Raw genomic sequence first — 18,745 nt, forward strand, 5'->3', positions numbered from 1 at the left:
TCCAAGATGGCGGCCCCGCGTCTCGTCTGCGCCAGTAGGCAGTAGCGCTCAATGCTGCGTACCCTTATAAGATGTCTATGGTTATAACGTTAGCAGTGAGTTTACAGCCTCACTGATTTAACTACACAGCAAATAAAAGTCGTGTTACTTAGCCAATAAACGTTATCTTACATTCAAAACTTACCCTTCTTTGTGCAACTTCAAATGTCGAACGAAGTTGGAAGTTGTTGCGTCTCCGTCTGTAATATTCGAACTGCGTGATTTGCATACGGCAATTCGTTTTTTGTTGACCAAGTCGTAGTTTTTATACCCGAACGAAACCAATTTTGGCATAATTGTTTCTCACTGCCGCATTGTTTGACAACTCATGGTCGGTGGTTGTCCTGCAATTGGATTGGATGAGAGCTGTGGGATGAAAACAACGTAGATTTAATTTGATTGGCTGTTGTACTGACAGCACACCAGCTGACAAGCAGCACACACGCTGATAGACACAGACTTATAAAATGAAAGATACGGAGCGCTCCCAAATAACTTTTTAAGGTTTGGGTTTTGGGGAAAGTAGCAAGTCATGTCAAGTCAAAAGCCTCAAGTCCAAGTGAAGTCACAAGTCATTGATGTTAAAGTCTAAGTCGAGTTGCAAGTCTCTTTACATTTTGTCAAGTCGAGTCTAAAGTCATCAAATTCATGACTCGAGTCTGACTCGAGTCCAAGTCATGTGACTCAAGTCCACGCCTCTGCACTTTACACACACACTAGGATTGTGATACACACATATTTTATCTCCAGATTTTTTTTCAAACCTTGCTGTAGCCTAAGTGTGCACATGAAGCCTATACTATGTGCTGTAATATTTATTTAGCTCCAGATTTTTTTTAAAACCTTTTTATTTGTCTCAGATTTTAATTTGTACTGCATATCATTGTTGACTACTGTGATATGTTACTTTACCTGACTTTGGTAATAATAAATATTTGAAGTTTGCAGCATCATTGTTAAGCAGTTCTTGAAAAGATTACATTATATTTTTACTTTCTCTTTAGGTCCTTATGTATAGGCCCACTTCAAAGTAAACAATAACGATTGCTATGGATTTGCCAATATATTTTGTCGAGTTACAGTAATCATTCATCAGATATGCTAAAATGGTCTGTCAAAAACTGTGAAGCAAAGTCTATGCCTATAATATTAGGCTAATCTGCACAGTGGTTTTGTTTACTGTGTGTAGACTTTTTTTTTTTAACTGTGTGAACATTTTAAATTTAGTGTGCACTCAATTGGAAAACAATGTAATGCTACGCCCGCGCCTTTGTTTCCTTCAAGCGGAGCTGAATGTTGTTCAACCTGTTGTTAGGCTCCGCCCCTCCCCTCTTGACACCTGAGCAGCTCCTCTAACCGGAAGTAAAGTCTGCGCAAGCTTGTCACTTCTTCTCGTTACCTGCACAGACGACGACGCAAGTGGACCCTCATTGAAGTCGTGATTGTCTCTCGAGTAATAACATTTGCAACCCAGCGGATCATTTCCCCCCCAACATTCTTTCTGTGTGACTTTTGTGACGAAAGAACACCACCAAGGTCGACGACCAACATGTTGTTCGGTTGCTTGGTTTCGATGCTTCTGTTCACGTCTCTACTAACAGGTGAGCTAAATATAACAACTTTGTTGCGTCTATTTTTTTAGATATATATTTGAAACTTTATGTGCTGAAATAGAAGCACACACATTTCTTAGTTTAATAATTAGGACTTTCGAAGACGGCGCTAAACGTAGAGACAGACTATTTTCAAAATGGACGTTTCTGTTCAGGTGTATCGAGGACGTTAATACAGTTGGAAAACTACTAATCATTTACTGTTTATTGTTTATTGAGGATCCCCAGTCTTCCTGTGGTCCTTTTCAAAAGTTCAAAGTAAAATAATAATACACAGATCCAGTTGCAATTAAAACATACACCAATCCAGTTACAAATGAAAGAAAGGAAAGGGTAAAGAAAAAGAAAATTCTCAAAATAAAATAACAGTACACATATACAGTTACAGAACATACGCAAATCCAGTTACTATTAAAAGAAAGGAAAAACAAAAGGAAATTCCTCAAAATAATAAAATAACAGTACACAGATAGTTACAGAACATACGAAAATCCAGTTACAATTAAAAGAAAGGAAAAAGGAAAAGAAAAATACAATTCTCAAAAAAATAAAATAAAACTACACAGATCCAGTTACAGAACATACGCAAATCCAGTTACAATAAAAAAAAAGGAAAAACAAAAGGAAATTCCTCAAAATAATGAAATAACAGTACACGGATACAGTTACAGAACATACGAAAATCCAGTTACAATTAAAAGAAAGGAGAAAGGAAAAGAAAAAGAAAATTCTCAAAATAATAAAAAAATAACAGTACACAGATCCAGTTACAGAACATACGCAAATCCAGTTACAATAAAAAAAAGGAAATTCTCTAAATAATAAAATAACAGTACACAGATGCAGTTACAGAACATACGCAAATCCAGTTACAATTTAAAAAAAAGGAAAAAGAAAATTGTCAAAATAATAAAAAAATAACAGTACACCGATCCAGTTACAGAACATACGCAAATCCAGTTACAATAAAAAAGGAAATTCTCTAAAAAATAAAATAACAGTACACAGATGCAGTTACAGAACATACGCAAATCCAGTTACAATAAAAAAAAAAAGGAAAAAGAAAATTCTCAAAATAATAAAAAAAATAACAGTACACAGATGCAGTTACAGAACATACGCAAATCCAGTTACAATAAAAAAAAAAAAGGAAAAAGAAAATTCTCAAAATAATAAAAAAATAACTACACAGATCCAGTTACAGAACATACGCAAATCCAGTTACAATAAAAGAAAGGAAAAGAGAAAAAAAAAGTTCTCAAACTGATAACATGAAAGATGAACTCTTAAGTCTAAAATGTGACTTCACATGTTTCTTAAATGCTTTTTTTTACTGGGAATAGTCCTGATATTTAAATGAAGAGTATTCCATAATGAAATGCCTCTGAATACAACAATTTGGTATTAGTAAGTCTAATAGACAGTACGCATGTGACTAAATATACAGAGAACTGCTTTAACATTGGTAGTGTTACCTTACTTTATCTTATCTCAAACTTGAAACTGGTTGTGAATCCATCAAAGGGGGTGTATGGTTTCGGCTTACACTTGCTGGTCACAACATTAGGAACAGCTGTGTCCCAAAAGTCCTACTTTAATGAATGTGCTCAGTGTTAAATCAATCAATCAATCAATCAATGTTTATTTATATAGCCCTAAATCACAAGTGTCTCAAAGGGCTAAATGACACAGCCAGATACTTATTTGTTACAAATAAGATGTTATCCTTGTAGAAGTTTTAGTGGTGAGCTCATGTACAGCTCAACAAGATATCCACATTAGTAGAAACACCTACAGTACCTTTCAGTATCGTGCAGTCATTTCTACACAGTTGTGTCCTAAAAATGTAATAGAAACTGAGACGTATTTTTTTGCCAAGTTTTCATCACATCTCATTTTGAGTGGGCATATATAAACTTGGATGGGAGATACTGCAAATGTTTAAATCAATCTTATACCCTGTACTGAAGTGAAGTGAATTGTGAAGTGAATTATATTTATATAGCGCTTTTCTGTAGTGACTCAAATAGGGCTGAACGATTTATCGTTTTCAGATCGAAATTGCGATTTCAGAAGTCTCAATCTTGAGATCGTGAAGGCTTCGGTTTTAGACGAACGTTATTTAGCTCTCCTGGCTGACATGTCTGTTGTGTATATGCAGCCTGCTCGTGCTACTCTCATGCCTTGTCAAACTCACCAATCAGAAGTGGTAAACTACTTGTGAGCAGGGCATGCCGTCACGCTAACCAATCAGAGGCGGCCATTGACGAGGCTACCGCGTACACGCCCACTAACAACTTTGGTGAAGAAACAAACGTCCTGGAGGAAATGGCTGCTGCCGCCGGGTCAGAAGTGGAGGAGGATTTAGTTTTAATACAGAAGAAGAGCAGCACGTCTGTCATTTGGGACTACTTCGGTTTCGAAACTTCAGATGTGCATCAGAAACAGGTACTTTGTAAAACTTGTCGGGCCAAAGTCGCCACATCCCAAGGCAACACGACTAATTTATTCCGGCACTTGAAAAATCACCACCGGCAGTTACACGACGAATGTATGACCAAAAAGTCCGGTGAAAAGTCAACCCCGAGCGATTCAGCCCATTGTAGCAAACATACCACAATTACAGCGTCGTTTGCCAGTATAACTCCTTATGAGAAGAGCAGCCGTTCTATTGTTAACAGAATAGATGTGCAATATTTGGGTGCTGCTAAGCGGTAAATGAATGACCCACCTATTTTAATGTCTGACATATTTTTCAGAAGGGCAGAGGTTGGGTCATTTTGTTTTTGTAATAGTATTTTCTTTATTACCATTACTTTTCAATTTCACTTTAAAATATTGTTCAGGTTTCTTCCAGGGTTGAATAAAGTACTTGAATTGCTGCTATAGATGTTGATAGGCTAGCTCTCTTGAGCCATAAAAGACTGACCTACCTACTTGAGTATAAGACTGTTTACATAAGGTCAGGATCCTTTTTTTCCTTTATTGAAGTTGTTGAATTTTGTTTTTCTTATTATATATTAAGCATTGCTTTTTGTGTTGGAATTGTTTTGTATTTTATTTAACTTAAACTTTTTTATTTATCTTAACATAATTAAGGTTTTTGTACTGGTTTTAGTTCTTTAGTTTTAATAACTGCTGTTGGTCAAGAACTTTGGAGAATGTACATGCATGTTTCTTAATAAATACATGTTTGAAGCAATTCTTACCTTTTAGTATTCATCCTTGCATTACATAGCATTTAATGTTTTCATGGTATATCATTTTTTGTCATGTTTTAAATCTGTTACTGTTACTGAAGCTTGATTTGAAAAGAAATCGTGAGTCAAAATCGAAATCGCAATTTCTGTCAGAAAAATCGTGATCAGATTTTTTCCTGAAATCGTTCAGCCCTAGACTCAAAGCACTTTTACATAGTGAAACTAAATATCTAAGTTACGTTTAAACCAGTGTGGGTGGGATTGGGATCAGGTGGGTAAAGGGTCGTGCCCAAGGACACAACGGCAGTGACTAGGATGGCGGCAGCTTGGATCGAACCTGGCACCCTCAAGTTGCTGGCACGGGCACTCTACCAACCGAGCTATATTGATACAAATATCGAAACTTGCTACTTTGTTTCACTATTTACCTAAGATTATTTAACAAGTGTGATTTTGTCCTTAATCTGTCAACCATGGTCAAAATAAGAATAAACAGGGCTTCAGGCCAACTAAAAAAAATATTAACAAATGTGATCATTGTTTTCTTTCTTGAATTCAATAGTTTCTGTTTGTCATTATGAACAACACAACTGGAAAATAGTGATCCCATACTGATACTATTGGTATCTGGGTACACACACACACGTAAACTACACGACATTAAACGCCTCCATATTATCATGTTTCGATTTGTCATCAAGGAATTTAGTGCCTGAAAGAGGTTTCAGTCAGAATGTTGCAGTATCATTCCTGGTTGAGCAGCCTGGAGTAAGCTGCATGTTTCTTTTGTGTCCACGCCCTGTGGGCTTGTTAGCAGTGTGTGAGACTGCTGTTCAAACTCCAGTGTCGTAGCTGTGGCGAGCGACTGTTCATTTAGTGTGATGACATATTTTATTTACATCCGTCGTTTGAGTCACATCTCAGACCTTCACTGCGTAGAGCAGAATGACGTTTTAAGAAGCAGATAAGGGAGTGTGAAAATTTTCCCTTAAGTGCTTCTGTAATGGGAACATGTTGAAAACATGTCTGCCTGTTCTACCTTTTTGTTAAGGGACAATTTCTTAAAATGCTATTAATACTTCAAATATTTAGGAGAATAAGATTATGCTCTTGAATAGTCTTCCAGTACTTTTCATTGTACATGCCTTTTGTTTATTTAGTTATAAAAACAGTGACACCAGTAACCTGTTTTGTTTTCTATGTCAACAGGTGTGAGTGGCTTTTCAGTAACCACGAGCAATGCTAACGTACAAGTTAAAGAAAATGCAGGTAAGTCTTTTAAAATACAAAATGGTCATCTTGAAAAATTACCCAAAATTAGATGTTTTTTTTAAATAAAGGCCTACTGAAATAAATGTTTTTTATTTAAACGGGGATAGCAGATCTATTCTATGTGTCATACTTGATCATTTCGCGATATTGCCATATTTTTGCTGAAAGGATTTAGTAGAGAACATCGCCGATAAAGTTCGCAACTTTTGGTCGCTGATAAAAAAAGCCTTGCCTGTACCGAAAGTAGCGTGACGTCACATGTTGAAAGGCTCCTCACATTTTCCCATTGTTTTCAATGCAGCGAGAGCGATTCGGACCGAGAAAGCGACGATTACCCCATTAATTTGAGCCAGGATGAAAGAGTCGTGGATGAGGAACGTGAGAGTGCAGTGCAGGACGCATCTTTTTTTCGCTCTGACGGTAACTTAGGTACAAGCTGGCTCATTGGATTCCACACTCTCTCCTTTTTCTATTGTGGATTTGTATTTTGAACCACCTCGGATACTATATCCTCTTGAAAATGAGAGTCGAGAACGCGAAATGGACATTCACAGTGACTTTTATCTCCACGACAATACATCGGCGAAACACTTTAGCTACGGAGCTAAAGTGTGGAATCCAATGAGCCCTTGTACCTAAGTTACGGTCAGAGAGAAAAAAGATACACCCTGGCGTCCTGCACTGCACTCTAATCCTTCACTCTCACTTTCCTCATCCACAAATCTTTCATCCTCGCTCAAATTAATGGAGTAATCGTCGCTTTCTCGGTCCGAATCGCTCTCGCTGCTGGTGTAAACAATGTGCAGATGTGAGGAGCTCTTCAACCTGTGACGTCACGCTACTTCCGGTACAGGCAAGGCTTTTTTATCAGCGACCAAAAGTTGCGAACTTTATCGTCGATGTTCTCTACTAAATCCTTTCAGCAAAAATATGGCAATATCGCGAAATGATCAAGTATGACACATAGAATGGACCTGCTATCCCTGTTTAAATAAGAACATTTCATTTCAGTAGGCCTTTAAAAGTGACTTTATGAATATGCATCATAACTTATGCTTTTTGTTCAGAAAAGTTCAGATGAGGTGTGTAACTATACACTTGGTTCACAAGATGATATTTTAACATAATTTAAGAAAACTACAATGACAAAATATGATATGACAAAGAGTCAGTTTGTATTTAACTTGGTCACAAAACAATCCAGATGCATTTTTATATGCTGTATAACAATGTTACCCCTAGGGTGTGTGTGTGTGTATATATACATGCGCTGTACTTTATTCTTTAAATACTGTACCTTAATATTGTACAACAACAAAGTGCCTTTTAGGAGGTTTGTTTTAAAAAAGAAAAGTTGTACATGATAATAAGTAGGGGTCCCCGCTATATCCCTCCATCAGTTTGGAGATCATTAACCTGTATAAAATTGAAGACCCCGTTTTTTATTATTACACGCATTACCTTAGTATAGTGGTTAAAGGTGGGAATCTTTGGACACCTCACAATGCGTTTATGATTCATGAGCTATGATTCGATTAAAAAACGATTGTTTATTCATCTTTAATTTATGTATATTGATGCAGTTTTACATTTCTTTTTGTTTCACTAAATAAGCGTTTATTGCTTGCAACTTTTAAAAACAGTGCATTCGTAATAAGAAATTCCTATCACATTTAATAAATTCATGGAATTGTGTGCAAAACTGGAACATAAGTGCCCTGTAATAAAGGAGCTGGTCGAATCTCTCTGTTAGGTTGCTCGCTGCAGTCAGCCAAATTTTAAAACTGTCTGCATTACTTTATTTCCAATAAATCAATTGATTATCGATTATTGCCGTTTATTTGACCAGAAAGTATTTAGAAGTTCTCTTCAGTCTGTTGGAAGAGGTATTATTTGGCTTGGGTTGACAACAAATTTTCATGGACAATATATTAAACTACAAAAATTATTGCCAGTAAACAATGTTATTGCTATTATTGTTTTTTTGAGACCAAATTAACTACTGATGTAATGATAATACATAATCCTTTCAAATGCAATAAACTTGTATTTCTTGTATATTTTACCATTGTAATTGCAATGCAAACTTTTAATCTAAAACAAATAATAAAATATACTTTGTCTATTAGTAAAATGTTGGACTCGAATAAAAATCAAAACCAAAAGCAATACAGTTTGTTAAGATGGGGGTTGGGGCTCCTCAAATATACACAACCACAACAAATAAAATGGCAAAATAATGTATTGACAAATAGTTACAGAGGTACAGTTGTACATTACTTGACTGAAAGTGCAGAGTATTAATATACACACTACAGCATAAGCAGATTTATTAACAGGTCATATGCAAAAAACTTTAGACTGGCAGATTTCGAGCAAGGAAACACAGCCATGACAATATGACAAATGTTTGCAGCATTTTTAGAAATGCTAGTTTTTCAACAGTGTTAAATGACAACATGTCTTTGGCGATGTATTTAAGCACACTTTTTGCGACTGCACACTATTTTACACTGTCGGGTGGTTGTGTATTTTAAGTGGCCATGCAATGCGTGCATGTCTGTTGTATTCGAGCACTTTTGGCAAACCGTCTTCTCAGTATTGATAGTCTCATCTTGTTCCAAAGGTTTAAAACTGAAATAATCCCACACTGGTACGGTGGCATTTGGTTTTGTAATTATTTTGTTCATGTTTGCTATTACTGTATATGTGTTGGTCATGGGCTAACTTGATTGTGTGATGCTAGCAAGCCAGCGGCCCCGCCTTGCCGCACAAAGAGTCAAAGACACTTAAGAAAGAACAAAATAATTTACCCTCTTCTTTTCATTCCGCTATGGCACAAATGCGCGCAGCTGCTGAAACTGATGAAAAACGTGGATGCGCTTGAAGCCCGTAAACACACGGTTATCGACACTGGAAAAAATACAGACTTCATTTTCGTTTGTCTGTTAAATATTGACCCAAGCCTACGTATTCACTTTTTATTAGTACAATATTTCATTAAAAAACTGTAGTTGATTGCCATAAAGTTTATTGTATTGATTTTAACATTTTTTTGATCCAACAGTTTGTTTTTGTTTTTAAAAAGGCGTGTTGCATTTTATTATTCTGCTGTCTTGGAGGGCCAAGCACAGATTAATTTTGATTTAAGTTAATTACAATGGGCAGCACATAGGGCTGCGAATCTTTGGGTGTCCCACGATTCGATTCGATATCGATTATTGGGTCACGATTCGATTCAAAATAGATTTTTTTCGATTCAACGCGATTCTCGATTCAAAAACGATATTTTCCCGATTCAAAACGATTCTCTATTCATTCCATACATAGGTTTTCAGCAGGGTTTACCCCAGTATGCTGACATGCAAGCAGAGTAGTAGATTTTTGTAAAAAGCTTTTATAATTGTAAAGGACAATGTTTTATCAACTGGTTGCAATATTGTAAATTTGTTTTAACTATTAAATGAACCAAAAATATGACGTATTTTATCTTTGTGAAAATATTGGACACAGTGTGTTGTCAAGCTCATGAGATGGGATGCAAGTGTAAGCCACTGTGACACTATTGTTCTTTTTTTTTATTTTTTATAAATGTCTAATGATAATGTCAACGAGGGATTTTTAATCACTGCTATGTAGAAATTGTAACTAATATTGATACTGTTGTTGATAATATTAATTTTTGTTTCACTACTTTTGGTTTGTTCTGTGTCGTGTTTGTGTCTCCTCTCAATTAGGGATGTCCCGATCCAGGTTTTTGCACTTCCGATCCGATACCGATGTTGTTTTTGCACTTCCGATCCGATACCGATACTGGCCGATACTGGCCTATCCGAGCATGTATTAAAGTTTAAAGTTATTTAGCCTACTTAGTTGTCAGATTCATGTTGAAAAGGGTTTTAGTACTCTTGATAACAACTAGCCAGCTGAATTAGGCGAGTTTGAATAATACACAATGGTTGGTAACAAGAAACTGACCTGTTAATTCAAGGTTAAACACAAAATAGACAAAATTATACATGACAAACAGAAATGGCATCATTGAACCGTAAAAAAGTGAACAGTGTAAAGTGCAAATAATGCTGTAAACATTATTAAAAAAAGCAAAACACACAAACAACCTGAGTGGGATAAAATGTCTATAACTCAGCATCAATACTTGCTCTTGAACTAGTGTAAACTTAAAAAAATAAAAAATATATCTACACACTCCCTTCAATTGTTTGCCCCCCCTGACTGCAGTCCGAGCATAATGGGGAGATTCTTTCTAACAAAGACGAGCATCGAAAGCCCACTTTACCCACAAGAGATAACGGCTCATCATCCAGAATTATTTCCTCAGCAATGACTGTAGTTATCCCTTGGGCTTTAGCACTGTTCAGTGGCAGTATGTCACGCTTCGCGAACTTTTCTGTCAGAGTTAGTTGGGTAGGACCTTTCTTTTTCTTTTCGTCAGTTTTCTTTAGAAATTCTTCATATTCTTTACGGTGGTATTTCGCTAAATGCTTGATCAGATTTGTTGTATTAAAATGTCTTACAACTTTACCACCCCGCTTGACTTTATTGTGGCATGTTTTGTACTCCACCTCTTCATCTTTTTCGTTGTGTAGGGTAAAATAATCCCACACAGCTGACATTTTTACAGGTAACTTCCGCTCGCCTTTCGGAACTATGAACCGGCATCCGCTTCCGATTAGGACGGTTAGGACACAGACCTGTGGATGTGTTGAAGGTGTGCTGGAAAATGCGGAACGGAAATTAGGGAGCAGCAGAAAAGTGGAATGTATTATTTAAATCAGTGCATTGGAAAACACGGACCGGAATTTTTTTTAAACTGGATCTGGATCGGCATTTTCCCATGCCTTGCCGATACGCATTTTTTGGCAAATATCGGCGGCCGATCCGATCCAAATATCGGATCGGGACAACCCTACTCTCAATTGCTCTTTTTAATGCAGTTCTGAGTGTTGCTGGGTCGGGTTTGGTTTTGGAATTGGATTGCATTGTTATGGTATTGCTGTGTATTGTTTTGTTGGATTGATGAATTAAAAAATACAAATAAATAAATAATCGATTTTTCAAAAATGAGAATCGATTCTGAATCGCACAACGTGAGAATCGCGATTTTAATTGGAATCGATTTTTTCCCACACACCTAGCAGCACAGTGGTCCTGGGTTTGATCCTGTGCTCGGGATCTTTGTGTGATCTTGCATGTTCTCCCCGTGACTGCGTGGGTTCCCCCTAGGTACTCCGGCTTCCTCCCACCTCCAAAGACATGCACCTGGGGATAGGTTGATTGGCAACTATAAATTGGCCCTAGTGTGTGAATGTGAGTGTGAATGTTGTCTGTCTATCTGAGTTGGCCCTGCAATGAGGTAGCGACTTGTCCAGGGTGTACCCCGCCTTCTGCCCGAATGCAGCTGAGATAGGCTCCAGCACCCCCCGCGACTCCGAAAGGGATAAGCGGTAGAAAATGGATGGGTGGATGGACAATGGGCAGTGCTGATTTTAAATTACGAGTTTGGTCATGGAACCATTTGAGTTTGTAAATCGAGGTACTACTCTATAACCTTAACTGAACTTTTTAACTTATAAAAATCAGATATGAGCCACTTTGGCCTGCAGTGTAAACGTAGTCTGTGTGTGACTTGAAAAGTGGGCGAGGCCTCTGCTCTGTGCCCATGAATTTTTTCTCTCTGATGAGAAATATTGTTGCGTATTAATCTTTTTATTTTTGTATTTTTTATTTTTTATTTATTTTTTTGTCCTGTCCAGCTTCACAGGCAAATGATATAGTTGATGTAGATGCCCATATCGGATGTTCAGATTTACTTTACAAAAGAGAAGTGTAGGATACTTCTCTTGTTGCCTCATTTGTATTTGACTTTATTAAATGCATGTATATTATCATTTGGTGCAGCCGGGCCAGAGCAGGAGGGGATAGCAAGAGAAAAAAAGGAAGGCAGAGGGGGAAATTGTGGGGACAGGAGGGAGATAAGACAGAGAGACAATAACAACAACAACAACAATAGAGCAATATCAGCAAATACGACATGTACAAATATGATGGTAAAAGTGATAGCAAAGAAGCAGTTGGCGAAATAAATAATAATACAGAAATGACAATGAGCATTATTACACTACAAATGGAGCATTACAAATACCAATAGAAATAGCGCTATTGATAATGAACAATACCAATAATTCACCTCTATTATCAACAATACAGTTGTTCAAATGCAACAATACATATACGTAATGATAACTAGAGATACAAAATAATGCAGAAAAATCGAGGTGAAGAAAGAGAAGCAACCTATATTACCTTGTAGATTGTTATTGTAACAATAGGTTAAGCTTTGTTAGTGTGCCATGTGTTACCCAGTATCCCCTAGGGCAACAACGTTAATATATGTTTGATGAAACGTGATTATGTGCATGAGTGTATGTATGTATATGTACTTGTATGTACAGTATGTGCATATGTATGTTTGTACAGTGAATTTATATGTACAGTATGTGTATATGTATGTTTGTACAGTGAATGTATATGTACAGTATGTGTATATGTATGCTAGTACAGTGAATGTGCGTGTGGATGTACGAACTTTGAGTATGTAGGTATGTACTGTATTTGTGTATGTATGTGGGAGCGTAGGTATGTATGTATGTATGTACAGTGTTTCCCATAAACTGCCAAGATACCTGTGGCGGTGGGGGCGTGGCTATGGGCGTGGCTATGGGCGTAGTCACCATGACATCATCAATTGATTTGCATAATTTACTACAATGATTTGATTTTCTCTAAAAAGGCTCAAAAAATGTATACTTACTAATTAATAATAACAGTTTTGTTTTAAACATCCATCCATCCCTTTTACAGTATAATTACAACACTTTATGTACATATTTATATGCAGATTTGAACAATAAGTTATTCACTGAAATATATTTATTAATTGTGGTTCTAACAAAAAATATATCTTATAAAATATAAAAGCTAAAATGTCTCAAAGCTCTGCCCCTTTAATTAGTGCATACTAAATAATTTAACTTTAGCCTACTACAGGGGTCGGCAACCCGCGGCTCCGGAGCCGCATGCGGCTCCTTGACCACTCTCATGCGGCTCAGCTACATACATGCCGACCCCCCCGATTTTCCCAGGAGATTTATGGATCTCAGTGTCCCTCATAGATTACTCCCAGGGAAAAAATAATCCTATTTACACTCTAATTACTAAATAAAGGGCGTGCCCTAATTGCACTGCAGTAATTGTCCTCTATAGCATTTACATACAGCGTGCCAGTCCAGCCACATGTTGCATGTTGTTATTACTTGCACACACAGGAGACAGCAAAGCATACTTAGTCATCAGCCACACAGCTTACACTGACGGTAGCCGTATCAAACAACTTTAACATTGTTACGTTACAAATATGCGCCACACTGTGAACCCACACCAAAAAAGAATGAAAAACACATTTCTGGAGAACATCCCACCGTAACACAACATAAACACAACACAACCATTACCCAGAATCCCATGCAGCCCTAACTCTTCCGGTCTACATTATACACCCCCGCTACCACCAAATCCCCCCACACATCAACCCCCCCCACCCCCCTCTCCGTGTTGGTTGAGCGGAAGAGTTAGGGCTGCATGGGATTCTGGGTATTGGTACCGTCAGTGTAAGATGTGTGGCTGCTGAGTTAGTACGCCTTGCTGTCACTTACGTGAGCAAGCTGAAATTGCATTCTACGTGTGGTCGAGCAGGTACACTGTTAGGGCAGACTGTAGAGGGCGCCAAATGCAGTGTCATCACGCTCTGATATTCGGGAGTCTCCCGGGAAAAATGAGAGGGTTGGCAAGTATGACGCTATCAAGCGCCATTCATTCAAAACTCGCGGGCTGCACTAACATCAAATTTCCACATTAAAGTGCGTGCCGGTGTGTGTGTCGGAGACCCCTAGTTAACATAGCACAAAGCGTTTAAGCTTTGTATGCAGTGTTTTTCATTTTAAATTTAAAACATTTTTTTGTGGCTCCCATTACTTTCTTTAATTTGTGAAACTTGCCAAAATGGCTCTTTGAGTGGTAAAGGTTGCCGACCCCTGGCCTACTACTACAACCATATTATTTACCAGCAACATAAAGTGAAACAGAGGCAGAGGTGTCCTGCCACAGTCAGTAACAAATAAACAGAAAACAGTAGTGGTGGTAGATAGACACAGAGCTTCATCAAACATCTGATCCACTGAACAAAGAGCTCCAAAAATCTTGAACTTTAGACTGCCATCAGTTTTACTCCCTACACTTAACCATGTGTTTCCTACTGCCTGCAGACTTTGCACCCTTTGTTATATACACATGTTGTGTTTCTAATATAAACACATTTAATAAAGTCAAATACAAAAAAGGCAACAAGAGAAGTATCCTACACTTCTCTTTTGTAAAGTAAATCTGAACAGCCGATATGGGCATCTACATCAACTATATGATTTGCCTGAGAAGCTGGAGAGGCCAAAAAAAAAAAAAAAAACTTTTTTTTAAACTTTTTTTTTTTTACATTTTTATTTTTTTATTTGTGGCGGAGGTAATTCTTTCGTGGCGGGCCGCCACAAATAAATGAATGTGTGGGAAACCCTGATGTATGTATGAATAACGGTGTGTATGTGAGTGTACGTGTATTTGTATGTACAATATATTTGCGTATTAATCTCCTTCTACTCCTAATTCAAGCAAGTGGTGATTTAATTTTTTGTATGGTTTAGAAGTTAACTTGTATGAATAAACATATCTCATCCTTTTTACAACTTACAAGTTCAATTGGATCCATGACCAAGCTCGTTACTCAAAACACTCATATCTTAAATCGGCGCCTCTCATTAAAATGAATTTAATCCGTGCTTGTCCCCGCCAAAACACCTCAATTTTAACATGTAACATGCCTTTAAAAAATAAATAAAATACTTTTTCTATAATTATTGTATAAAAAAATACAATATAATGTAGTCCAAACAAGTACAGTATATTTATAAAATAATTATGTAATATTGTACAGCATTTACCTTGGAAGCAGACTAATACGGTGTCTCCTTCTTGGCACTCTCCTTAACACCATTTTGTCAGTTCCGGTGTTTGGAAGGCGGTATTGAGTCATTCCCCAGCTGCAGGCTGTAGAAAGTCACTACTTCTACCAGCAGCAAGGATGCTCATAATTCTAATTTATACTTAAAGCATATTTAACGCATAACCGAAAGCCAAGGGACTCCTCATACCTCAAAATACTCGTAATTTCAGGTACTTTTAAGATGAGGTACCACTGTATTAGGGGGGTAACAATATCAGGAGTGGAGCGATTGATCGATATATCGATAGATCAATTTTTATTTCTAAATTTTAAGTATATTGGTTTGTGCTCGAAAAGTTGACCTTTAAAACGTTTTAAAAGTAAATATATCGATTTTGCCAATACTACAAAAAAGAAAACCTTGGATTTAAGAACGGCACACTTTATATGAAGTTCAGCACTTTTGATGATAGGTACGTCAAACATTAAGTCTGTCTGCCCGTCTGTAGCGTCATCAAATATCTACCGTGGTCAAGAAAGGTCACAGCAAATGCAAATGCCTCAAGACAATATAATTAATTACAAAACAAAAAGTTTTAGCTACAGCACGATTGCAAAAGCCACAACGAATGCAAACACCACATCACAATGATACAAAGCCACAATTCAAACTTAATCCACGAAGGATACGACGGACAAAACGTAAGTGACAGCAGAACAAGTTACGGCGATGGACCAGGTTGAGACGGAAGGTTAAAAACAGTGTAATAAACAAAGTATTTTAGTATTATTGGAAAAAACTAAAAAAAACTACCGTATTTTTCGGAGTATAAGTCGCTCCGGAGTATAAGTCGCACCGGCCGAAAATGCATAATAAAGAAGGAAAAAAACATATAAGTCGCACTGGAGTATAAGTCGCATTTTTTGGGGACATTTATTTGATAAAACCCAACACCAAGAATAGACATTTGAAAGGCAATTTAAAATAAATAAAGAATAGTGAACAACAGGCTGAATAAGTGTACGTTATATGACTCATAAATAACCAACTGAGAACGTGCCTGGTATGTTAACGTAACATATTATGGTAAGAGTCATTCAAATAACTATAACATATAGAACATGCTATACGTTTACCAAACAATCTGTCACTCCTAATCGCTAAATCCGATGAAATCTTATGCATTTAGTCTCTTACGTGAATGAGCTAAATAATATTATTTGATATTTTACGGTAATGTGTTAGTAATTTCACACATAAGTCGCTCCTGAGTATAAGTCGCACCCCCGGCCAAACTATGAAAAAATCTGTGACTTATAGTCCGAAAAATACGGTACTTTGACTGGAAAACGTGGTCACACGATACTTACATTTATTACATCCTTTGCTATTTGGTCCATCTGTCGCTGAAAGTTTTCTGCTGTCACTTCTGTTATGTCTTTATGGTCTTGCGTGTTTATTAAAATGAGAATACTGGCAGGTCAAACCACTACTCATTTAACCTGAAAATCTTTGGTTGCACTTAATTTCTCAGGTAAACCTACTGGTAATTCAACCTGAAGACATGTTGGTTTTATTTTATTTTTTTTATTAATGTTGTAGTATTTCTATATTGAAAAACAACAGCAGAAGTAGCAGGTAAATCTACTGTTAAAACGTTGGTTACTGTACTATACAGGGTGAATAAAAAAAGAATACGCCAAAATCATCACTTACACAAACTGACAACACAACATGTTGCAGTTTGCAGACAAACAATACATCAACATGGACATCTGGAAAACATTCCTTACAAAGAACATGCTTGGTGATTATTAAAGTTCAGTTCTAAAGCATTATAATAGACTGGTAGACAGATCCCTGGACCTAACTGTGTGAATTTTTTCTGTGGGGGTTTGTTAAAGACAAAGTTTATGTTCAACCGTTGCCAGCAAATATCAATGACATGAAAGATTGAATAACAGCAGCAATCAACACAGTGGATCGCGGCATCCTGGGTCGCGTTTGTGAGGAATTCTCATATCGTCTTGATGTTGTCTGTGCTGCCGGTGGTGGGCATAATGAGCACTTGTAAAGCATGAAATAAATATTAAAGTTATGTACAACACGTGTTAAAGCTATGTTTTCTATTGTTTTTAATTTTTGAAATATCGAGTGATCATTTTGGCGTATTCTTTTTGAATCACCCTGGCACTTAAATTTAAGATTTCTTGAATGTTGAATAATGCTAGCAAAAAAAGTTTCCTTTGTTAATTCAACCTAAAGTGTTGGTTGCCCTCTATTCAAATAAAATGTGAATGTATTGGCCAATAATTGTTGTTTACTTGCTTGTTTGTATCCATAATTCATTAATATCTAATCCCCTCTCAAGAAATATCAACAATATAGGAAACTTCACCTGTAGTGTCCAGTATCCAGTATAAATTTCACAGTCACACTGGTTGAGTTTTTCTGCTAAAAAATATTAAAACTTACTGAATCGTTTCAGATTATATCGTTCTAAAAAATGTATATCGTCCATGAATCGTATCAGCAACCACAAATTCTGAATTGAATCAAAACATTGTTAAAATAAATTGTTACACCCCTACACTTTGTTTGTTTAGTTTAATGTGTTTTGCCTCTTTAATTGTGTTGATTTTTTAATGTATTATTTTTATTTATTGTCTATTCTATTACAGGGGTTGACCTTACATGCTCTTATACAGCTGACTTTGGTTCAAGTCCCAGGGTGGTGTGGAAGTTCAAGGACCGAACAGGTTCACAGAAATATGTATTTTATGATGGAAATCCCACTAGTAAGTGTGCCACAAATGTATTTTTTCTGTATTTAATCTTATTCGCAGGATGTTTCTAAAATTCTGCACCTGTATGAATGTAGTTGATGCAACAGTTAGTTTTGTTTTCCAAAAGCACATTGGAATTCTAAATTTTCACACTAACCCCTGACAACACGACTCAGCAGGTTAAGTCTTTAAACCTCACCTGTTCATAAGTAACAAAGTTGCAGGCTGCAACTCTGGCCATGTGTATATTCTATGTGACTGTTAATGTGCAATTCTTTCCATAGCGACGTATTCCAACCGTGTGACAATGTATGGCAGCAATCTGAGATTTAATAAAGTGACCCGCAAGGATAATGGAGTGTATGACTGTGAGGTGTCTTCAACCGATAGTCAGTTTAAGGAGGCCAGAGTGACGCTCACAGTTCTCGGTAAAGAGCCTTCTTAATTATCCATCTATCTATATACTTACTGTACATGTCTTTTGAGACTGTATGTTCATAAAGCTAAAGAAAAGCTACCTTGTGCCCCGCAGTGCCTCCGTCTCCACCATTGTGTAGAGTTCCCACCTCAGTGACAACTGGAAAAAAGGCCTTGTTGACCTGTCACGATGGAGACGGCTCCCCCTCTTCCCAATACAAGTGGTACAGAAATGGCATCCCTCTGCCAGCTGAACCAAGCAAGATTTCGGGCTTCCAGAATTATACCTATCTGCAGAACTCTGTGGCTGGCACTTTGGTCAGCAACAACTCTCAGCTGTCTCA

At 37.0% G+C, this 18,745-nt stretch overlaps 1 protein-coding gene across 1 annotated transcript; it reads left to right on the plus strand.

Annotated features, from left to right (window-relative positions):
* Nucleotides 1-1,379: 1,379 nt before the first annotated feature.
* Nucleotides 1,380-18,719, plus strand: LOC133645516 (junctional adhesion molecule A-like; the record flags this gene model as incomplete). Its single annotated transcript, XM_062040355.1, has 5 exons — nt 1,380-1,640; nt 6,062-6,121; nt 17,880-17,996; nt 18,269-18,412; nt 18,517-18,719. Coding segments are annotated over exons 1-5 (576 nt in total), but the record flags the coding sequence as incomplete, so codon positions are not given.
* Between the last annotated feature and the right edge of the window lie 26 nt (nt 18,720-18,745).

This window comes from Entelurus aequoreus, unplaced genomic scaffold (assembly GCF_033978785.1).
Source record: "Entelurus aequoreus isolate RoL-2023_Sb unplaced genomic scaffold, RoL_Eaeq_v1.1 HiC_scaffold_300, whole genome shotgun sequence".
NCBI lineage: Eukaryota > Metazoa > Chordata > Actinopteri > Syngnathiformes > Syngnathidae > Entelurus > Entelurus aequoreus.